The following is a 25005-nucleotide window of genomic DNA, read 5'->3' on the forward strand; positions in this document are numbered from 1 at the left end:
GAATTACTAAGCTGTGTACCAAAAATCACATAGGGGTATGTCATAAAATTATTTTTAATGATCAGCTGACAACTCAGTTGAGTCCTTCTGCAATATTCTCAAAAGCCACTGGAAATTACCATTCTTGCAAAACAATTAGCTACCCAGTCATTACAATCGTTTACTTTCTAAACAAGACTTAGGTTATATGAAAGGTATTGCCTTGTTTGCAGAGTGAGAGGAGGACAATTACCAAAGAGGAAAGGGGCAAGGTGCCTGGATCAGGCACACCCCGAGGCACATCAATTTTGGGGCAGAAACATGCAAGTTGGCAACCTGAAAATTAATACCCATAAACTATCATTCACATAACTGCCTAAAAAGTCTTCATGTACTTTCTAAGATTAAGGGTTAGGGATATGTGATGATGCCTAGTTTGAAGACTGCTGCTTCAGGCACACATAGATTCAGATAGACACAGTGTAATAGAAGTCATGAAGTTTGATAACGCAGTTCACAACCTTCTGTGTGTGTATGTGTACCTTGCAGGTGTGTGTGTGTGTGTGAGATGAGGTGTGGGACAAAAGAAAGAAAAAAGACTATGTATGCCCAGATAACAGATTTTTTCATTTTTGGTAATATTTTTGAATCTGCTTTTTATCTCTGCCACTGAAACCATCTCCTTACCCTAAAGCTCTTAACCTGGACACATGCTAGGTAGGGGAGAAGAGGAAGAGTGCTTTTAAGACAATACTGATGAAATTGAAGCTGATATTAACATGAAATGAGACACTGCTATTTCAACTTAAAGGTTCTGCCATCTTAATTCTGTTCTGCTGATACTGAAAAGCCACATCTACAGAGACACAGAAAAAAAGATCCCTCCGGTGGTGTGATCTAAATAAAATTAAATTAATATAAAATTTAAATCACTAATCAAATGTTTGCTTTAAAAATTTTCTTCTAAAGGTGCTTTCTCTCTCCTCTAACAGTATATATTCGCCATAGCTTAGAAATGCTTAGCTCTCATTTGAAAAAAAACAAAGAACACTTTTTTCATTGTTTTAACGCACTGCTTAATTAAACAAAAATAAGATTTGAAGCAGCTGTAAAAATGCGTGATTGCCTAAGAACAAGAGAAACAGGCTGAGCCACAGGAATTGTGCCAGGGCCCATATTCTTTGTTCAGACGTTGCTTTGAATCCAACCTAAGCCAGTGAAAAAGGGAACTTTGCTGAAGCCAGTTTCATACCCTTCAGGAGCAGCTCCTGACGGAAAACATTAGGACCCTGGTGCAAGGGTGGGAGGAGATGGAAAAAGGTCCCTGGGGGAGAAGCTCTTGTGATACGTATTTTTTTTTTTTTTGTTCACAACGTGTAAACAGGACATTTGACACTTAAAAAAATGCCTTATGCCCAGTGTTGAACTCATTCCAAAAATGGCCATTTTATAACAAGTATATATTTCAAAGCCTTGAATTGTTTTGAACATGTCAGACAACATTTACAGTTACAGAAAATGTAATAATGGTTAAAAAAAATTGTCCCAAACCTGCTGGTACAGATTTTTTTTGGATGACTGTAATTCACAACTCTCTCCTGGGATGAAATGAACATTCCTGAAAAAAATGCCTAAGCAACCTTCCAGTAAACTTCAATGGAATTAAGACTTGCTCTGGGAAACCATTCTCTCACCTAAGCAGTTGACTATTAGTGAAGAATCTAATGACCCTCAATTCTTTTTTCTGTTATCTAAGTTCAGTGATGATTATCTGACCATTTTTTTCCCCTACCAAACGTCCCTACCAAGGCTGTATCTTGACTTACGGGAGGTCTTTTTCTTTGCAGCAAAACTTGTAATAAAACTTCAATATATGCTTATAACTAAAGTGTGGCATTTTTAATAATTTATTAAAATTAACTAAAGCGGATGCACAAGTGGATAGAAAGTGACCATTTCCAGCTTAATTTAAAGAATACCTGGATTATATTTTGTATATTATATTATATACTAGCAGGGGCACTACTCACAAAAAAATCAAGGTGTTTCACTTGACTAAATTGATACGTTTACGCATTCTGAACAAGCAAATAGTATTCTTAACAAAACCCACTTTTTCATAATCATAATAGGGAGGTATGTATTTTAATACAAAAATAAGACGCTTCAATAAGCTAAAATACTGAGCTAAGTCATCTCCTTACTCAAAGATAAAAATGAATTTCCCTTCTTTTTCAACAAGTCTCAAATTACTCTGAATTGTGAATAAATTTCTATTAGAAATGTTAGAAAACAGATGACCATTTTATTTTTGATGATTTGGGGTGCCTCAACCGATTTTGGTTAACATTCTTCAAAAACTACCAGCAAAAACATACCTCTTGGTAGTTTGCTTTTATTTTGTAAAGCGCATTTAGTCAGGCAATCAAAAAAGGGCTGATTCTTGTCCAAAATACTAAAAACACTGCACTGATGTCCCAGCCTGATAAACTGAAGTGAATGGATCTTTCTAAAGGATTACATTAATACAGACTTTTAAATATTTTTAAAATGTCATGTTTAGGTTACGTTGTCATCTTTGTTCATAATAGCTGCGACTTATCACTTAAATCTGAAGCAAAAAGAGAGGCTTAACAACAATAAAAACACATTTTAAAGTAAACCCTGGAGCTGAATCCATCCTTTGATGAATTGACTGATGAATTAAAACGCGATTCAAAAACATCTTCCAACAGAACACCGACTCAAACGATACGTAAACCCTCAGTTGACAAAATACTACGTAAGGGAGGCGAGGGGCGTTGCTGTTGCTCATCGGCAGTTACCAAGGATAAAATTCGCTAAGAGGACCGTTTTCTCTTTCATTCGTGTAACCAGAAATAGGCTACAGCTTGAGGGGCTCCATTTGGCTACGATCCCCGAAGAAGGCGAGGAATTCAACTACTCCCGACCCCATAGCCCAGGACCTGTCCCTTTTCCAGAAATAACCGAGGAGGCGCGGCGGGTACAACCCCTAATCCCGAAGCTCCGCCCTGGAGTCGACAGAGTCCACATTTTTTAAGGAGCAGAGCTCTGGATAACCAGGAGACCTGGAGCAGCGCCCCCAAAAGAACGGCGGCGGTTAACGGCTCCCCAGCTGGCACGCATCGTCACACGTTCCCGCGTTAGTGGCCACCGCGAGGCGAGCGCCGGAAACCCGCAAGAGCGCTACCAAGCGGAGCCAACTCGGGCCGCACCGCTCCACACCGCTCGGGAACCCCCAGCGGAGGCTGAGGGGAAAAAAGACGGCGATGAAGGAGACCGTCGGCCCAACGGCCGCCACGGGGGCTAACGTCTTACCCAGGTCGGCTCCGCCTCCACCTCCGCCTCTCGCGTCACTGAGGCCCCGCCGGCCCGCCGCGGAGGCTCACGGGACGCGTAGTACGAAGCAGGCCCGGGCCTCCTGCCGCGGAGGCTCACGGGACGCGTAGTACGCAGCGGCCCCCGCCTCCTGCCGCGGAGGCTGACGGGAGGCGTAGTACGCCGAGTCTCCTTTCTCCCTCCACCCCCAGCACGGGCTTCGCGAACGCTCTCCCGGCTCCCTTGGGCCTGACTTCCGGTTTGCTGGCGCAGCGCAGGCGTCCAGCCGCGGACAACGGGAGGCCTTTTTACAGCCGTGAGCCGATCGCCCTCCCGCCCAGCCCCCTCTCCGACGCGCCCCTCTGACGGGGCCGGTCCCCCGTGACCGGGCCGGCGCCGGCGGGCCGGGGTCCCGCGCGCCTGTTGCCGGGTGACGAGCCTTCTCCGGCGGCGGCTCGGCCCTCGGCCCGCGCCTCCTTCCAGAACCTCCGAGGCCCCAGTCGACCGCCGCCGAAGCGAGAGAAATGGGAGCCCCTCCGCGGCGCCCACGGAGCGGCTGCCTTCGCTGGGGAAGCGGCGGTGTCTACGAGGAAACCGGAAACCCATGGTGACCCCTTGGCGACCCGGTTTGTTTTCCGTCCGTTTCCACACGTTGGGGAATCGAAACTCTGCGGCGCTGGGGGCGGCTCCACGGAGTCCGTCGTCGGGGTGAGTGATTGACTTTGGCCGGGTGGGGCGCGGGCAGTGGCGGGACCACCCTCCGCTGCGGTGGCTGGTGCGGAGAGAGGCGTCACTGGACCGGCGGCGTCTCGCCCCGGCATTCCTTACCCCGTCCCCTCGGGCTCGAGCCGCTCCAGGCCCCGCTCGGTCCTCACTTCCCCCGAGTGCTCTGCTTCCCTGGGCACCTTCAGGTCTGTTTCATTTAGTGAGACTGCGTTTCGGTCGGAGACGAAAGAGGAGCGCGTGGCTAGGACACTAGTGTCTGGGGCAATGTACAGCAGCCCTCTGTGCGTAATCGAGGGCTGACAGTACGAATTCGTCCTTTTTCCAGTTTAATCTGGGGTTCAGTGTGGTTTTCGATCATGCCGGGTAGGCTGAGACCCTCGTCCCTGCAAACTAGAAACTCAGACACCCGGAAATGAGAGGAAGCACTCTAAAAGCTGTAATACAGATGAAAGCAAAAGTGCTCCAGGCTGTGCTGGAGATACACTGAGACGATCAGAGACAGCGACTTACTAGTAGTGAAATTGACCCATGCCTCCTCAACATAGAAGACGCTTGCTTTTTTACTTTTGGAATTTTAAATTGAATTAAACAAGATCTCAAGGAGTAATTTAAATTCCAGTTCCCAAAACTTGTCATATGTGATTTATCTACCTGTTGTGATCACTCCTGACATCGTCTGTAAGTTAGAAATGGTCACCTCTCACAAGGTGGTTAAATTTTAATTCGAGTGGACGGTTATAAACCAACGTAAGGGTTTGATATTAAGGAAACATTGTAGCGAAACGGGAAATGCAGTGGATTAAGTCAACATTAACCCAGAATCAGAGGGCTGAATTTTCCACTTACTCACTTGGCACTGAGGAAGAGATCAAATTTCTTCCTCATCTTTCTTTTCTCTAAAATGGGAATAATGCTTCCTCTCCAAGGCACCAAAGCAAAGTTTCCAAGAGTTTGGTTGGTCTAGAGCCAACTAGCCATTTTTTTCATTACTGGCTCCATCTGTGATAGGTGGAAATTCTTGCCCACCTGGTAGGTCTTATGTAGATTTAATGAATTGTTACGAAAAACAAATGAGGTAATTCCCTTAAAAGGCAAAGCACACTGCCTGCCATACCAACGCAGTACATTGTCATCGTTATTAAGTAAACTATGATAAAGTACTTCATAATCAGTGTAACTTTTTTCTCTTTCTTTTGGCACATATATTCTGGTTTCAAGTACAGTTGTCTTCTCACTATCAGAGAAGAATTAATAATAGGACTAGTAACATTTAGTGTGTAAAGATGCCCAGTTGCATTGAGATGTATCACTTCTTGAAAGGAATGGAAAGAGTTAGACTACTCTTCATACCTTTGCTAAACCAGAAAGAGTCCTGATTCCTTGGCTGTACAAACTGACTTCTGGAATAAGGCAGTTAGTGAGATAACTCAGTGAGGGTTATAAAAATGAAAAGGGGTTTTCCGTACTGTGTATCTGATGCTAAGTACATTTGGGGGCATTCACTGAGTTATAGGCCATTCGAATGCTGAGGTGCATAGATATACTGTGTCTTGAAGAAAGGCTCTTGATCCCTTCCATGTAAACTGTACGTGTACTGTATCTTTTACTCAGTTGCTTGGCAAATCTGTGAATTCCTTTCTGTTTAAGGTGCCGTTCCATGTTCACATTAAAACTTTGCTTTCACAATATAGGAAGGTGGCATCTCACAGATGTATTTCAACTCTGGCATCTTACTGGTGGGAAAATTTGGATCTGGAGTGGTAAACTAATCAATGGTCAAGGTGGCAGATCTTAACTAGAGTCTGGGTTTCTGAATCTCAGGCCAGTGTTTTTTCTGCCACTGAGTTCTGCCTTATCCAGATTCTTATTGAGAAAATGAGAATCCATTTTGTGTTGCCTCTCAGAATGTAGTATCAAGGGCACAAATTTGGAAGAAGGCATACCTGGGTTCACATCCCACCTTTGCTGCTGACTGTGTAGTGCTAGGCAAGGTATTTAATTTTTCTAGGGCTTTGTTTATAAATTAGGATAATGGTACCTACCCAAGAAGTAGGAAAATGCATGCTGTCCAGAAGAAATATTCCTCTACCCTAACTTTATTCCAGCCAACCTGAGGAGGATTACAATCTGGAGATGGTCTTTCAGAAAGTTCTGAGGGCTCTTCTGCCCCTTAGAGATCGAAGCATGGTTATATAAATTTTTGAGACAAAGGATTATACATCAGATGACATATTACTGACAGTTTACACAATCCAGATCTAAGTGTACAAAGTGAATAGTGGGTCATGGGTCAGTGTGGCCCCTTACAAGATCAAGAAGGAAAGTTGTCTCCTAAGGATCAAATACTTGGTCCCCCATTTCCATGGTGGCTGCTTACCTGCCCTGGGTCCATCAGGTCCCTTGGTATCAGGTTTTAATAGCCTGATTCCTTCCTTTTAGGGAGTTATGAGAGTAGATGTCTGGCAAGCACTAATGGTCAATTCCAAGTTGTCTGGAATTGATTATCTTTTGCATGTGCATTGTGCATGCTCATTAATTTATGGAGAACTATGTATGCAATCAGAATTGGCAATAGGAGTAATAATGTCATTGGTAAAGGTTTAAGCCAGGATCCTCCTAAATCAAACCATTTTCCTAGTATATTTCCTAAACTGGGAAGAGGATCATTCAGAGGGGAAATTTGACTCTTCATTTGTGCTATGAATTAACAGATATCTCAGCCAAACGGTCATACCGTTGGAAAACTGATAGAAACCCAGGGTACTAGCATTAAAGGCAGTAGGGCAGGGGCTATTTCGAAGGCTACCCAGAGGTGACCTTGAGCCCAAGGGAAACCAATTGCACTATTTCTAAACAACCTGGGGAGAGCCAAGGCCATAAACTTGTTTCATAAGTCCATTGGGTCCTCTTAGGAGATACATAATATTTAACATCTAGTGAAAAGGAGTATTTATGGCCAGGTTCAGAACAGGTGTCATTAATTGTCCAGGTGAGAATCTCACTTAGTGATACGGGTGGTAGCTTGCACAGTGCTAGAGTTTCTTCAAAAAATAAGGACCATACAGTTAGCGCTCTGGAGAGGAGAAATCCAACAAGGAAACCTAGGAGTACTGGACATAGGTAATTGGCCACAAACCCAGCAGTTGGATTGAATTATTTTTGAAACTTGCAAATGATTGAGCCCAGGGAAGATAGACATTTTGTTCATAAGCAAAAGTGTGAGCAGTTGTCAAAGTAATATTATACAGGCCTGGACCAGCATCTTGGGTCAGCTATCTATACTTCAGATGTCGATGTCTTCTCGTCCTAGTCTGGTAGTGCTAGTTAGTCAAAGTCAGGTGTCAGCAACTGGGGTTATAGTTCGTTCAGGAGAGGGCCTGATAGGGTCCTGTCCCGCATGGCTGTAGAGTCTTTTATCTCATGTCTTTTCCAGTATGCATAATCTCCTGGTTGCCAGTCATGGCAAATCTGATCTTCATCCAAAGAGAGGTTGCTGTGATAAGCTTCAGAAACAAACTTAAGAGGGTCATGTTAATAATCCAATTAAACGTTATAATAATATAACGTAACAAGGAGACATCTGAGAAGTGAGTCTTAGGCAGTAAATACAAAAACCTTAATTAAAACTAGAATTTAATGTCCACCGAAACATAAACTTTTAATTTCTATAATTACACTCATTTCAACGAAATATAGCCAAATTAAAACTAATTTGTTTGCAAAATAAATCTGCCTAATTGACCACTTAGACTCTTAAACTGGCTCTGTTGGAACTTGTCATAAGGAATCTTGGATTGAACCTCTTAAAGCCAAGAAAATACACCAAGGGCTTGCCACATGTTCTGCCTGCAGTATCTATGGATTCGAGTGAATTCCTCTCTTTTTGAGGTCTCCAAAACACCTTGAGATTCCTGCACCTGTTAGGGGCCCTTCCTTGTTTACTGGGTAAAGCTGCTGGAACCTAAGAGTTACCAATTTTTGCAGGGATCAGGTAGAGAGAAAAGGTAGATAACTGTTTTGATTCTCCTTACAAAGGTGTAATTTACCAAACTGCTGTTAAGTCATAATTAGCTTGAGGGGAAAGGTTTTTTTTTTTTTTTTGGTATCTGGAAAACACATTAAAAACTAGTAACATTTTAACCAAAAACTAAAAAAAAGTATAACCATATTCATCAGTTCACTCAGTCCTGTGTGATTAATCCTTGATCTTAATCTTCTATTAAGTTTTGTGAGACCATCAGGTTTTTCATTAGAATTCCTACATTTCTTACCAGCAGTATGATTTGAAAGTTGTCAGAAACCTATAGTCAAAAAGTCCTTCCTATGACTCTTTTTGGAAGACAGAGCATTTTTGCAAAAGTGTCAGAATAAAAAGATAACTTTGTAAGAACTTACACAGTCTGTTATCAAAAACAGTATTCTGAGAAAACCTTGTTCTCTGAACAGAGAAGCAAACCAAACTCCAGTCCTGCATCAGCTTATTTTTAATAACAAAATTCATTTACTTAATTAAATTCAGTCTAATCTTACCAAATCCTAACCATACACAAAACTCTTCTTGATTTCCTTTTCAACAAACCTTCTATGACATCCTTTTTGCCTTCAAATTTTGTTCTGTGCTTTCTCTTTCACGTCGTTAGGACAAAATAACTTTCCTCACTTCCCTTAACTAAATGCGTTTCCATTCCTCATACCTTTTTCCTTGCACACAAAATGTTTTTCTTATCAATGTTTAGCAGTTTTAATTGCATATTTTACTTAGAATTCTCAACTCTTGAAAACCTTAGAAGTAAGCAATTTTGAACTGTCTTTTCCGTTAGCATTCCTTAGATCAGCAAACTTATAAATACTACTTTTAATTCTAAAAACAGGTGCTTCCTTATAGAAAATGTCTCAGTGTGGTGCCAGATTAATGGTCCTAAATATCTTTAGTTTCTCTGTAAAAGGAAGCCTGTATTCAGTAATTAACATTCCAATATCTTATTTAGAAATGATCTGAATAGTCATTGAATTCCCATCATTTAACTTAACAGTTTCAAGTTCCCAAAATCCTGAAGAACTATTTTTATGTAGACATTCCTAAAAACATAATTTATTCTTAAAGAGTTTATCCCAAAACTCATTTACATTTAATTTCATCATATCAAGTTATTTTTCTTGCTGACAAATTTTTAACAGGAATAATGTAAGATCTTACTTGATTTGTAGTAAATCTAGATACAATGAAGGTATTATACTTAATGACAATGACTCTAAACAGCTGTCTGTTAACTAAACCAACAAACTTAAACTTGTTTTCATTCATTAAAATTATATGATTTCAGATCACGTGATTCTGAAATTCATTTGAGTTTTCTGTTTCTGAGTATGAGTGCTTCATTTGCGTTAAGCCAATTAAATAGAGCTGTTTTACAAATTAATTTTGGCAAATCACACATTTACAACACACATAGACACACAGACACCCCATAGTTTTCATTCCAAATTTTCAACCATGAACAGGCACAGTAAATGTAAAGTTCTGAAAGAAATTGGATTCAAATTGGGTGGGGCAGATGGTTGAGTCAGACCAGTGGCCTCCCATCTTGGTAACCCATTCACAGAAACTCTTGAGGATCCTCCCTGGGGAAGATCCTGACTATAATTCCTTGCCTGTAGCTCTCAGTTGGCCTTTGACCTGAAGAGGCTCGCCTACAGCATCAGGTAGTTCCTATCTCAAGGTAGTGTTTATTTAACAGTGTCTTCAGAGTGGGAAGGTAGAGGGTTACTTAAAGGCGGGTCGAAGGTAGGAATAGTAATGCCAGCCTTAAAGGGGTTTTTTGTCGGTTAATTTTACAAACCTTTTATAGCATTAATCTTTCAGTAGCCTTCTACAGATCTTTCAATCAGGCTGTTTTGGAATTCTGAAGTCTTTGGGGGCTTCTGCATACCAATCAAAATAGGTAAAATAGTTTAAGATGAGAGCGCTCTAAAATTTTAACAATTTACAAGTCTTCCCAAGTCAAAGGAGCCAAGGAGCTAGCCCTACAAATATTTTCTCCTGCTAATCTAATTTTAAAAAAGAGGAAAAATTCTGACCACTCTTGTTTCCAGTAGATCCTGCAGGCAGGGACCCAGGAGACTGACTGACATGGTAAGAACTTTCCTTCTGCCAGCTTTCCCTAACTGTGCATGCAAAAATCAGCTTTGGAATGCTAAAAAAATGGCCCCATCTTGGCTGTTTCAGGGCAGGATTTCCTTTAATTCCCAATTAAATAAGCACTTGGAAGCATACGTAAACCCAGCTGGTATCCCCATAGGTGGCTGGCTGTCCAGAGCGGTTTGGCCTTTCTGTTGCAGTTTCCCATCATCAGTCTGGTAGTCTAATTCAGATGTGAGATATTCACTGAACAACTCCCTGAGGACAGTGTGGTGGATGGGAACATGTGCTCTTCTGAGTCTGGCTCTCTAAAGACTTGCCCTTGGGCCTGTCCCACTTGTTTACCTGTCTCGGTTTCTCCCTCCCACAGCAAAACCACTGCGTGTTCAGAACACAAGGTGATCAGTCTATATATTGAGCGTCCTTGGAAGAGCAGCATTTACTTAATGGTTGCAGTGGGATTCCCTGTTGGAGCGCCGCATGTCCTACATGTTCCATGTGGATGTCACGAGGATAGATCCTCAGATATTCCACTAGGTTCTCAGTCAGCTGAGAACACCTTGTGGCTGGAAGGAATAGATATCCCTGGCTCTTCAGAGCTGAATTAATTCAGTCTCTCATTTTACTAGCACAAGTTTTGTTCAGACCATATATCAATTTGGTTTTTTAATTTAAATCTTAGCAGAAACCCAGCCACCTATGTTTGCCTGGGCCTGCTGCCCAGATCCCCTTAGGCCCTCTGCCTAGGAATTGCCCCGGTAATTCTTAAGACTCCAAATCTTAAGTAAAAATAGCTTGTGTACAATTTTTAGGATTATTCTTAAAAGTAATGAGATGCAGATAGCAGGAGAATTCACCAGAACACCTGAGCCATGCTGGTACCGAGCGCTGGTCCAGGGTAGACCCCAGGTGTCCTCTGGTGGGTGTCTCTCTTAGCCTGCCAGCCAGGACACGTCAGCAACAAGGTTAATCAATAGTCTGTCTAAGAAAGAAATGGAAAGTTTTTATTTTAGCCAACCTGAAGATTGTATCAAGAGACAGTCTGTCAAAAAGCTCTGAGGACTACCCATCAGAAGTCAAAGCACAGTTATTTAAGTTTTTGAGATAAAGGATCATACTTTAAATGACATATTAGTGATGGTGTACACAATCCAGAATTATGAGACATTTTTTTGGAGTGGTAAATTCTGCCTCCCTGCTGTGAGGACACATTAGTACCTGGCATTTGGTTAGTGAACAATACATAGTAAATGTTAAGATGATTAAATATGACAGGACAATCATATTTTTTCCTAGAAGAAAGACTAATCTGGTGTTGAAGATGATTCTGTGTTTTCTAGTATCTCACCCCCCAGTGTATATAGAATATCTCAACGAGGGTCCCCTCATTGTTGATTGCAGTAAAGACTGAAATTTAAGATCTTGAGAAATAATTCTGATGAGTAATGTTTGACTGTTTTTTCTTCTCCTTATGTCTCCCCCACAGCCTCAAGAAATACCATACACTTTTCTACCTCATCTGGCTCATTGTGCCCATCTTTCTCCATTAATATTGCAATACTGTGATTCATAAGAAATAAATATGTGGTCATTCAGATGACTAAAATATATTTCTCATATATATTTTGTCTTAATCCATGGTTCCTTGGCTCACAGCTCCCCAAACCCTTGGAATTTCCTGAGACCATGGGAGCATCTTTTGTCATAATATTTGGCCTCTTGTTCTCAGTTCCTAAAATCTTTTCAGAGCCATAAAGGTGAAAAGGGTGTCTTGTTACTTATAACAAGAGTCTTTCCACCTTGACTGGGTTTATGTTGGTGAGGTGACTTTTGGAAAGCACCTGTGGATGGGGCCGGTTGCCAGGGGAAGCAAGCAGGTGATGAGAGGATTGGAACTTTCAGTCCCACTGACCTGGGCAGCGCAGGGTCAGGACAGGGACAGGGTCGGGAGGCTGAATCAATTCCAAGTGATTTAATCAATCATGCCTATGTAATGAGGCCTCCACAGAAACCCAAAGAGGAGAGGGTTCAGAGAGTTTCCAGGTTGGTGAGCCAACACTTTTCCATATGCCACTGCGCTGGCTTCAAACTCCGGGAGGGCAGAGGCTCTTCTGTTCAGCACCTAGCCCTGTGTATCTTTGTATCTGACTATTGATTCATACCTTTTAACGTTCTTTGTAATCGACAGTAGTCAAGTGAGTAGGAAGTGGGTTTCCTTAGTTCTCTGAGCTGCTCCATTCTGTACATAGTAGTTTGTATCTGCCAATCCCAGACTCTCAAACTATCCTTCCCTCCCCCTTTCTCCCCTAGTAACCATAAGTTTTTTTCTACGTCTGAGTCTCTTTCTGAATAACCAGTATTTTTGAGCACCTTCCACAGTGATGAGTTGGGGACACAGTGGTGAGCAAAGCAGATGTAACCTCTCGTGTCACAGAGCTCACATTCTACCAACTTCAGCCTGGGCAGATTACTGCACTTTTCTAGTCCCTTCCTATAAAACGTGGATGATAATCTACCTCATAGAATTGTTATGATGAATTTAAATGAGATAATGTTAAAAGAATATAGTACATGGTACTGGGACATAGTGGGCACTCATATGTTAATTCCTTTGTCTTCTGTTGTGAACATACAATAAACATAATCAATTTCTAGTGTAGAAAGAACATAGTGGAGTATGCAAAAAAATTCTGTGATATGTTGTAAAGAATTATACTCAGAAAATTTATAATTTGGTGAGCTGTAAAACTTGTTACTTACATCTAATGAGTGGAAATGTTGAGGAAGAAATATATGGGTATAAAATATTGAAAATTTTTTACCCTCTTAGTGAAAATGGTGTTTTACAATTTTTTATAAAGCTTACTAATAATAGCTTAGTTGATGGTTTTAAATGCTTTATAGATATCCACTTATTTAATATTCTTAAGAATTCTGTGAAGTAGCTGTTGTTTCTTATACATTATAAAAAGGAACCTGAAGCAGAGAGGTCAGGCACCTTGCCCAAAGTCACATAGACACTAGAACCCGGACTCAAATCCTGGCAGCCTGGTCCTGGAGTCCATGCTCTTAACCACTATGCAATACTGCCTATAAAAAAGATTTCTCCAGAAAGTGGGCACAGAGGGAACACACCTCATCATAATAAAGGCCATAGATGACAAGCCCATGGCTGACAGCATACGCTGTGATGAAAACCGCAGAGCATTTCCTCTAATGTCAAGACAAGGATGCCTACTCTCACCACTTTCATTCAACATAGTATTGGAAGTCCTAGCCACAGCAATCAGACAAGAAGGAGAAATAAAAAGAATCCAAATCAGAAAGGAAGAAGTAAAGCTGTCTTTGCAGATGGCATGATATGATACATAGACAGTTCTAAAGATGACACCAAAAAAAACTACTAAAGCTCATCCATGAGTTAGGTAAAGGTGCAGGATACAAAATTAATACACAGAAATAAATCTCTTTCATTTCTATTCACTAACAACAAACTGTCAGAGAAGTTAAGGAAACACAATGTTACTTACAGTCGCAGCAAAAGGAATAAAATACCTAGGAATTAACCTACCTAAGGAGGTAAAGACCTGTACTTGGAAAACTATAAAACACTGATGAAATAGATTGAAGAAAACACAAACAGATGGAAGGATATACCATATTCATGAATTGGAAGAATGAATACTGTTACAATGACCACACTACCCAAGGCACTCTGTAAAGTCAGTGCAGACCCTATCAAGATACCAAGGGCATGCTTCATAGAACTACCACAGATAATTTTAAAATTTGTATTGAAACCCAAAAGACCCCAAATAGCTGAAACAATCTTGAAAAAGAACAGAGTTGGAGGAATCATGCTCCCTGAATTCAGACTATACTACAAAGCTACAGTCATTGAAACAGTATGGCACTGGAACAAAAATGGACACGTAGATCAGTGGGGAAGAATACAGAGCCCAGAGATAAAGCCATGCACTTATGGTCAGTTAACCTATGACAAAGGAGGCAAGAATATACAATGGAGAAAAGACAGTCTCTTAAATGGTGCTGGGAAAACTGGACAGTTCATGTAAAAGAATGAAATTAGAACATTCTCTAACACCACATACAAAAATAAACCCAAAATGGATTAAAGACCTAAATGTAAGACTTAAAACCATAAAACTTCTGTAAGAAAACAGGTAGAACACTCTTTGACATAAATCACAGTATTTTTTTGCATCTGTCTCCTAAGGCAAAGAAAACAAAAGCAAAAATAAACAAATAGGACCTAATTAAACTTAAAAGCGTTTGCACAGCAAAGGAAACCATCCACAAAACAAAAAGACCAACTGAATGGGAGAAAAGAGTTGCAAATGATATGACCGATAAGGGGTTAATATTCAGAATATATGAACAACTCATACAATTTAACATCAGAAAAAAACCTGATTGAAAAATGAGCAGAAGACCCAAATAAACATTTTTCCAAAGAAGACATACAGATGGCCAACAAACACATGAAAAGATGCTCAACATCATTAATCAGAGAAATGCAAATTCAGACTGCAGTGAGACATCACCTAACACCTGTCAGAATGGCTGTCATCAAAAAGGGCACAAATAACAAGTGCTAGTGAGGATGTGGAGTAAAGGGAACCCTTGTACACTGTTGATGGGGATGTAAATTGGTGCAGCCAGTATGGAAAACAGTATGGGGGCTTCTCAAAAAACTAAAAATATAACTAAAAATAGGATAGCATATGACCTACCAGTTCCACTCCTGGACATATATCTGAAAAAAATGAAAAGACTTGATTTAAAAAGATATGGGCACCCCAGTGTTCATAGTACTATTTACAATAGCCAAGACATAGAAGCAATCTAAATGTCCATCAATAGACAAAGAAGTTGTGGTACACACACACACACACACACACACACACACACACACTGAGATACTACTCAGCCATTAAAAAGAATGAAGATTTGCCATTTAGCATGGATGGACTTGGAGGGTATTATGTTAAAATGAAATGTCAGACAGAGAAAGACAACTACCGTATGGTATCACATGTGGAATCTAAAAAAGAAAACAAACTAGCAGATTTAAGAAAACAGAAACAGACTCACAGGTATGGAGAACACACTAGTGGTTCCCAGAGGGGAGAGAATACAGGGGAAGGGAAGACGGTGAGGGATTAAGAGGTACAGACACTATGTATAAAATAAGTAAGTTACAGGGATATAGTGAGCCACACAGGGAATATAGCTAATATTTTATAATAACTGTAAGTGGAATATAACCTTTAAAAGTCACTATGTTGTACCTGAAACTGATGCAATATTATACACCAACTATACCTCAAAAAAACACAAAGAAATAGGAGTTTTTAAACATTGCCCCAATATTCACATTATTCTAAATATGTGTTCTCTTTTCTGCTTCTTTATTCACTGATACATTTGTATTTTATGTTTTTGTTTTTAAATAGCTGTCATGGATACGCTGGTGGAAGATGATATCTGCATTCTGAATCATGAAAAAGCCCAGAGGAGAGATACTGTGACTCCGGTCTCAATATATTCCGGAGATGAATCTGTCGCTTCCCATTTTGCCCTGGTCACTGCATATGAAGACATCAAGAAACGACTTAAGGATTCAGAAAAAGAGAACTCTTTCTTAAAAAAACGAATAAGAATTTTGGAAGAAAAGGTAATTTATCTGTTACCTTCATCTATGTTGTATGACTTAAAGAACAATTCAAATCCAGAGTATTTGGAGAATTAAATATTTTTCCGTCCTGTCTGCCATGAGTGTACCATATTTCCAAGGATAGCACACTGCCAATCTCAAAATCCTGGGCATTTTACGTAGCCTTCTGTGCTTCACGTATCATAACACTTGGTGAATATTTGCAGAATAGGATTTAACAACATGAAGGGATTAAATTTCAATTTTTGTGTGTGTATGTGTATACATATAGATATAGATATAGAAGTATAGTCAGTTTACAATGTTGTATCAATCAAATAGTTTTCTTACCTCTTTTTGTCAGATGGCCTTACCTTCATAGTAGTATGTATTTTACACAGCATTTTTAAATCTGTGCAAAAAATTATATACCAACAAAGTAAATTAAGTGTCCAAGGAAGAAGCTCCTGGAACATTGTTCTGACACGTTTAATAATGTTTTCATCTGGACTGAAATTCCACATCTTCTTTACCTCAACATTCTCTTTTGTTCTTGAACACACATAATGAGAATGCTTTTAACTGATTAACTAATGTTTTTTCTGTTTACCTTTTTCATGTAGAAATTGGACACTCCTAAAGGTGACAGAATATATAAACATCTGATTCAGTTATAAATCATCAGATCTACTTGGCTTGTATGTTGAGAAATCTTCCTCACTCATCTTTTTTTTTTTTTAAGTTTTGAAGTGTAACTTAGTTCATGTTTCTTCAGATCATGGTTTATGATCTTCAGATGTTCAGTGTATTCATGTTTTACAAACAGCAGCTTCCACAAAGGAGGAAGGAAATAATCTAGGAATAAAAACTTGAGGATGGGGCTTGGTAGAATTGAGTCCTTTGAAGGAAATACGAAAAAATCAGTTTCTTTGTATTCATACGAATTTTCTTTAATGATAATTAAATTGTGACATACTGGGATAGAGTGACAAAACATAACACTTTGGAGCTCGTAGTTAGGTTTATTTAAAAGGTCAGTAGAAAAATGTGACTTAGTATAATGAACATTGGAAAATATTTCTGTGCTTTGTGACATACAATCCTATTAATTTCTGTTCTGGAGTAATACAGATTTAATGAACTAACACATCTGTTCCTTAAAATGTCAGGTGCACATTAACTTGATACTTTTGCTACACAGTAACTTGGTACTGTATACTGGCTTGGAAAACTCAAGCACTATACAAGAATGATGTACTGTGTTTTGATGTGATGAACTAATATAAAATAGATACTACAAAGTATAAGATACTGATGAAGGAAGAGCATAAAAAGAAGACTTTTAAAAAATATTCTGTACTTTTTTGTTTTCTTAATCAGTAAAGCTTCACTGTGGCAGTGAAATGTTCACTTACCCGTAGTCCAGACTTCATCCCTGCATTACAGTGATTAAGATGTGGAGCCATCAGAAAACTGGTTTTTTTTTTAAGATGGAGTATCCTCTTAAGCTTTCTCCTGATTTTCTGCCACTAGCTTATCGGGGCTCGAAAGGATGAAGAAGCCAGTTCTGTGGGACGAGAACAAGTCAATAAGGCCTACCATGCGTATCGAGAGGTTTGCATTGACAGAGACAATTTGAAGAGCAAGTTGGATAAAATGGTAGGTTGGTTTGAAGAGAATGATATCTATATATTGCAAATATTTTCTCCTTGAAGAGGTTTAAAATTAGAAATAAGAGAGACTTGCATTTATTAAGTAAAAAATTGAAAATATGCATGTTCAAGGCAAATATAGAAAATTTTAATGGTAACATTTGAAAGTTGTCCTTATACAAAATAAATATGCAGTATGTAATGATGTTTCAGTCTTAAGTACGTCTAACACCACTAACTTATTTTGAGAAATCATGAATTGGTAGAATTTGTCAATGTGTTAAAAAAAAAAACAAAAAACCTGTGAATAATAAGTCCTGAGTTAGAGAAAGAGATTAGTGAAGAAAAAACTGGGTTCATGTTCCCACCTTGCTTTTAAAAAGACTAGAATTACAGTATCTACCTGAAAATTAATATATAATACCGATCTATAGATTTTATTGAATGTAATTTGGCATTTTCCCTACTTAACTAGAATAAAGACAACTCTGAATCTTTGAAAGTATTGAATGAACAGCTACAATCTAAAGAAGTAGAGCTCCTCCAGCTAAGGACAGAGGTGGAAACTCAGCAGGGTAGGCCACTTACTTGTTACAAATATTCTAACGGAATTAATACATTTTTCCATTGATGTTTATGTCCATGATCAGTTTTCTATATCTGTATGCTGATAAGGCCTTAACTTATTTTTAAATTTTTAGGCTTGTATCAATGTCTCTGTTCTGCTTTTACAAAATAGCAACTCCTTTTAGCTTCTCCCTAGATGTAGATTGCATTTTTCTTGGAGAGAATTTGCCAGGTTTTATTCCGGGCTGGCTTGTGATGAAGTGGATGAAGAAGGGAGTGGACCTCATCCTCTTCAGAGGCTTTTGCCCACTGCTGAACACTGGCGTGGAGTGGTTACACTTGCATTTTTGTTTTGTTTTGGTTTGTTGTTTTAATTTCTGAAGGTTGTTAAAATGTGCAGGTGAGATGCTGTGTTGAAAAGTCAGGGCTGAGGGTCTGAGTATTATTCGCCTGTTCCATGAACACTCACTCTGATGAGACAGGCTGGAGATGAGGCTCTGAGAGACCTTTGGCTGGAGGCTGAGAGGAGATCTCTCACGGTAGCTCGTTGGGGCTTTTTCTGCAGAGAGAGACTGAGAAGCTAAGTCAAGCGTTAGTATCTGGTTGCACTGAGTTTGTACAGTGGCGCGTTTATGAGTGAAACTGTTCTGAAGTGAAACTTTATACTTTCTAAAGGGACTAGATGGAGTGATTAGCTGAGTGAGCCTCAGTTTACTCACTTCGCTTAATTCTTATCACAGTCTTCACCTTGACGTAGATTACTGATCTATCTGTAATTTTAACATATGCTTGATTAGTGTTGTATATTTTAAAATTTCAAACTGACAAATTTGCTCTTAAACCTAAGCAGAAAATCAGGGATGGGGTGATTAATACGTTCTAAGACAAGATCACTAGATTTCTTATTCTCATTAGCATAGATATTTGAAAGCGATTACTGTTTTTCAAAACCTTAATTGTGTATGTATTACACTTGGCTTTTCTTGTACCCACCTCTCACTAGCGTAAGCTTTTTTGAGTTGCAACCAGTGCAGAAGGCAGAAATAACAGCTTTAATGTCCCTCCTTTTTGTAGTGATAAGGAATTTAAATCCACCTTCGTCAGACTGGGAGGTGGAGAAGTTGAGCCGTGACCTGAAGATCCATGGTTTGGAGCAAGAGCTGGAGCTGATGAGGAGAGAGTGTAGAGACCTCAGACTAGAGCTGCAGAAAGCCAGACAAACGGTACCACAGACTGGTTCCACCGGGAGGTTCAAATGCTGGGCGCGCCACACGCAGGCCTTGTCATAAGTGTCAAGTCACAGGGTCAGCAGTAAACTGTAGCTGCTTAGAGAGCTAGTCTCTGAACGTTCATTCACCTTTATCTTCCTTGTAATCATTTTTGCTAAAATTTGATATGCTGTATACTTTTAGCATAATCCTAGAATTACATAATTTTGTTGTTTAAAAGCTAATTTTTAAAAAATCCCTTATTAGTTTACTACCTTATTAAAACGATTCTTTCAAACTTCCTTTTCCTTCAGTTTCCTCAAGGCATTTTTTTCTGTGTAAAGTGCGAGAGAGCTCAGGTTTCATGTTTCCCAGTTTATTTACCTTATAATTTGATTACCTTAGACACCACAAGAGACTACTTGATTCTTAGAATTCTTAAAAAAGAGAGAGAGAGAGAGAAAAACCTTTACCGCATCCACTAATTTTCAGAAGTCTAATACTTTCGGAACAACTTTAATTTTCAGCAGATAGCTGAGAATTCAAGAATTGAGGGGCAAAAGGCAAAACTGAAAACCCTGCTGAGCTGCTGAAGTGTGGTTAGTCATCCACTGAAACACAGGATGCCTCTCAGGTCCTCACCAACAGTCTATGTACTGACGCAGCGACCTCTGAGCAGTGTGCATGTGACTTGCAGAGGTCCTGTATACAAGGGTTTTTTCAGTAAAGATACAGTCGGTCCTGGGCATCTGCCAACCACAGTCGTAGCCCACGCTGTCCGTCACTGCTTGAATCCACGGATGCCAGCCTGAGGGTGCAGAGGGCTGGCTCTGCGACTTGAGCACCCACAGGTTTTGGTCCCTGCTGTGGGTCTTGACACCAGGCCCCTTGGATACCAAGGGGCGGCTGAGCTTTGTGTTGGGTCCTAGAAAGCTTGGATACGTTTGTTCAGATGTCATGACGGAGAGCGCTGAGGATAGAAGGTGCACCAAAGGCAGGGTTTAAAATAGTTACTACGGGAAATGGAAAAGCTTAATAGTCTGGAGTTCAGGAGCCATTGTATACACTCATGGATTTCAAACTAAGGGAGCCAGTTAGATCATTACTTCTCAGCTCAACCATTTTGCCCATCAGAGCATCCAGCACTACCCCTAGGTTCTTCCAGGCTGCCACTGACTGGAAGAGGGGCTGTGCCCTCACCTCCTGGCCACCGGCCAGGACTCTGCCCTGAGCCCCAGGTGTCCTTGGATGAGCTGACTGTACTTTTCTGTAATGTCGCCTTTACCGAAGGTGACCGCTGGTTAAGAACGGCATTAAGAGTGATGGGGCATCCTGCTTTGGCCTTTACCAGATGAACTGGACAGTGAGAACTTGATTCAGAGCCCCCAGTCCTGATAAAAGGGAAACATCTACTACAAAAATTACTGGCAACTCCTGTTAGAGCCAATTTCTTTTTTTTTTTTTTTTTTCTTATTTGACATCTGAAGTTAGTTTTCCTGGCTTTGAACCTGTGACCCATGACACAATTCCCTCAGAGGCCTTGAGCATCCTGCCCACAAGCCCCAGTGGCCACAGCCCTCAAGAGGCTCCTTTTACAAAGCTGTGCTTGCCAGAAAAGGTCTCACCACGAAGCTCTGAACTGTAATCGTCAGTATATACATTCTACTTGAAGTGATGCGATAGTTTTTATAAACAATGGATATTTACTTACATAGTAGGAAGCAGTACCCTGGAATTACAAAAATTTGGTTCATAATTGTTGTGTTCCTATTAACATTAGCAAAGTCATTTAACTGTCTAGAACTTTTTTCCTATAAAGCTGACGTTAAATACCTATTTTTTTATGAAAGTTAAAATAGGTAATAGGTAAAGCAATTAGCATAGTGCCTGGTACAGAGGGTTTTCAGAAAGTGAACTACACATTAGGGTAATCCAGAAAAGCAGTGTACGTGTGATACAGTTCAGTTCTCAGCATTTAATATTTTCCACTAGATGGTGCTGGGGGATAAATTTGCTTTTAGTTTAATTCATCTTTCATAAATCACAGAAATAGACTTGAAGGTAGAAGAAACTTTAGAAATCACTTCTTTTACTGCTGACGAAATTCAGTCAGAGACTAAGAAACTTTAAGAATTAAAGTGAGATAAGGGAGGTTTTTTTTTTTTTTAAGGATTTAAGACATGGTCCTTCCTTCATAGGAATTTATTTGGCTGGGGGAGGGGAGATTTAAAGGTTTTAAAAAAAATGCTCACAACTAATATAAAGATATCCACCAGGAAAATAAATAGTGGAAATTTATCAATTTATCAAGAGTTTCAAATTTGAATCTTGATACTGTGGCATGTGTACAGTTTTAAGTCTTGTGTCAAAGGTGTTGCTGAGCAGACCAAGAGCAAGCCAAGGAGAGAGACAGTATGTTCACATTAATCATCTTCCTTCTATTTACTGTAGCCGTATTTACAAATATTTATAAGGTGCTACTTTCTGAAACATTTTGTAACACCTTCTGAGTGTGAAAGAGCATTGCTACATGGATGTAAGAGTGGCCTTTTTTGGGCTTTTTTTTTTTTTGAAGTACTTAGTGAACTCAGTTGATTGGTACTATTGAGTTCAAAGTTCCACTGTGGATCTTTTGGACTCTGTGTATCCTCCAATATTCCAGCCATTTATATTCAGAACAGTTTGGTCCTTTGAGAAAAGCACACACTGGGGCAGAAGTGTAGGAAACGCCGGCTCAGGTAGAGCGGAGCTGGTGTAGAAGTGGAAGGCACCCGGTGACGGCGGGTTGGAGGTGGACGCTGCGCTGGGCTGTGCCGGCGCTTCTGAGCGGCCCTGCAGTACAGGGGACCCGCTTCGCTCAGCAGTGCTCCCCGGGGTTCCGTGGGACTCCAGCGCCAGGTGTTTGCATATTACAGATAATTTCTGTAGAGCCTCTTGCTGATTTATATTAGATTTTCTGAATTGTTAGGTGGCAACTGGGAAAATACTTGAACAACCCAAACTGTTACTTTTTTTAATATCACTGGCTTTAAAAATGAGAAAGGTTTCCATTACACATGTATACATTAATTAAAATGTATATTTTATGTATATTTTTTATTAATGATTATTAACTAATACCGAGAAACTCAAAGTGACTTGATCTTACTCCTTTATATCTTGTGAGGAACAGGAAAGGAACATGTCCAAGGTCATGTGCTTTGGCTAGGGGTCAGACCTCCCCTGTTTGTGGGCCAGTTTCCCGTCTCTACAGGGCTCCCCTAAGACGCAGCTAAACTGTTACAGTCCTTAGTTGGTATTTTCTGAACAGTCAGGTCCAAATACCCTTGAATCCTATAATATGGTTGATGTTTTACACCCCCAAGTGCAGAGGACTCGTGAAGTCCTTTTGTGGCGCTTCAGTGTTTCACTTTAAAACATACCATTGAGATGATATAAATAAATGGTAAAATTGAATTTTGTCCTGTCAGTTTATAGTGGCCATTCCTGCTAATAAAATTAGTGCCTGTGGTATTGTTTTTATTTGTTACAGACCCTGAAAGTAAATGCATTGCAAACAAGTATGTTACAGAATTGCCTTAAACATATTAAGTTCACTTTTAAATATCTTTCATAGGTTCTCTTTGTCACCTATAACCTAAACTACTAAAACTTAAAGGCATATAAGGACTTTATGAAGTCCTCGTCCTACCATTGTCTTGTGGGAAGTGGAAATTTATGCTGATCTTTTTCAACAGTAACCTGTTAAATTTTGGTACTTTTTTTGGTAATGATACCAAAAAGTGAGATACTAACAAACTTCCATTTTCTGATGGAATGAATTCACTCAGCTGTACTTTGAATAAAGAGTAATTTGATAAAATTTGTTACCCTTTTTAAAATACAGACTTCAGATGGGTGTTTTCAGAAATACATTTTGTAAGACTCCAAGTTCTTTTATGTGAGAGGAATTGCATTTTTTAAAGAAAATTAAAGCATTCATGACTTTAAATAATTAGAAATACAGAAATTACCTGGTATAGGTTTAGTTATTTCATTAACATTGAATGTAAGATCTAGTTTTATGCTGCAGTTAACATATTCTTTAAAAGCTGAAACATGGCTAGGCTAATCAAGTACTGACAATGAATAGAACGCAGTATAATGACAACTTGTAAATTTTTTTTTAAACAATGACAGGACCCACCTCAGGAAGACAGTCCGAAGAGCGGAGATGTCCAGAGACTGAGCGTCTCCAGGTATGACCGTTTTCCTGCGCTCAGGACAGTGCAGTCTTGTCCTGTAGCCTCTTTGTGCAGGTTCCTAGACTTCTGTTATGATTTAACCTCAGATGGACACCATTTGGGTACTGCGTTTAATCTCTGATCACAAGAGATGCAGAGAAAATAGTGAACTAATGCTTAACAATAGGCTTGAACTTGAGAAGCAGAAAGGTGTATATTGTGATGCCTTAGACAGAATTTTTGCAGTTATACTTTAGACAGGGTTTTAGGGAGCTAGCAGTATAGATGTATTCTGTCATAAATTCTGATTTTTACATGAAGAATTATGTACTTCCCTATACAGCAGTATCACTTTGCCTTTTTTGGGGGGGGTGTAGGTAATTATGTTTATTAGTACCACTCTGCCTTGGGGGTAAACTTAGACACCCTTAGTCTTTCATATGACATGAATTTTAAGAGAACTATTCTCTTGGGATAAGAGTAAAAGTAGCAGAGTTTATGTATGGAATATTCAGCCTCTTTTTTTCTCAAATATATATACATCATTTTTACTTAAGTAACGCAAGTACATTGTTTTGTCTGATAATTTTTGTTCTACTGTGTTAGTATCCCCTCACTATAAAGATAGGTCTAGGCAATGAAAAAAACTTAAATTTGAATTGATCGTCTGATTGTTTGGTTTCCAAAGTTTACTGGCCTAAAGTAAGTAATGTGAATTACCTCCGACCTATTCCTGTGGAAAACCTGACTGAGAGAAACGATCAGTTAGGGGAAGACGGTCGAGGAAACACCAGGCGGCCCCGCTCCCGGCCCTGGGCGGCCCCCACCACATGTGAAGGGCCAGCAGTGAGGGTGGCAGGCCTCATGGGCCAGTCTCTTGCCCTTCAAACAGTAGCTCATGTATGCCGTCAGCTTTTATCCACATTTACAGCAGGGAGGCTTTCTCCTTATATTTAAACACGTGTCTAGTACAGTGTCCATGTAAATTATTTTTCAAAGTTGTTTGTCAGTTACCTTCTTTTTTCCTGTCAGCCTAGGTTTCCCTTTATTAATTTTGTTGCATTTGTCATTTTCATAAGCCTCTTCAAAGCATTTTTGGGAAGAAGCAGGGAACAAATGTGTTACAATCACAGTAGGTCAGAGAAAAGGGCTTGTATAAATAGTGTGTTGGAACGGGACTTCTGCTTCCATTCTCGGGCGACAGTACATAGTTTGGATCACTTCTATGAGAATAACTCGGAAAGCTGACACCACATAACTAGCAAGATAGTGAGGAATCTCTAGGCCAGGATTTGGAGGAGGAAGAAGCCCCAAGGAGGTGAGTCTGGTTTTTGAGGCTGCAGGACTCTGTGCAGTGTTCGTTCTCTAAAGCTTTGTATTAGGCTTAGAGAAACAGATGTTAGAATCGCCTTGAGTTCAGTCTGAACATCGCTGTATGTGAAAGTTGTACTAATTAAAGCACGCCCTCCTGGCTCCCTGGTGCTCGGGACACTGT

General features: G+C 39.9%; 1 protein-coding gene across 1 annotated transcript in view; it reads left to right on the forward strand.

The window, feature by feature from the left end:
- The first annotated feature begins 3887 nt into the window (after window positions 1-3887).
- Window positions 3888-25005, forward strand: part of AZI2 (5-azacytidine induced 2) — a 29927-nt gene continuing 8809 nt past the window's right edge. Inside the window, exons 1-6 of the mRNA XM_032459400.1 lie at window positions 3888-4026; window positions 15661-15881; window positions 17394-17519; window positions 17988-18087; window positions 19154-19302; window positions 23467-23525. Coding sequence (XP_032315291.1) covers window positions 15666-15881; window positions 17394-17519; window positions 17988-18087; window positions 19154-19302; window positions 23467-23525 — 650 coding nt within the window. The 5' untranslated portion in view covers window positions 3888-4026; window positions 15661-15665. The remainder of the gene's footprint in view (window positions 4027-15660; window positions 15882-17393; window positions 17520-17987; window positions 18088-19153; window positions 19303-23466; window positions 23526-25005) is intronic.

The sequence above is a fragment of the Camelus ferus genome, chromosome 17 (assembly GCF_009834535.1).
Source record: "Camelus ferus isolate YT-003-E chromosome 17, BCGSAC_Cfer_1.0, whole genome shotgun sequence".
NCBI classification, from domain to species: Eukaryota; Metazoa; Chordata; class Mammalia; order Artiodactyla; family Camelidae; genus Camelus; species Camelus ferus.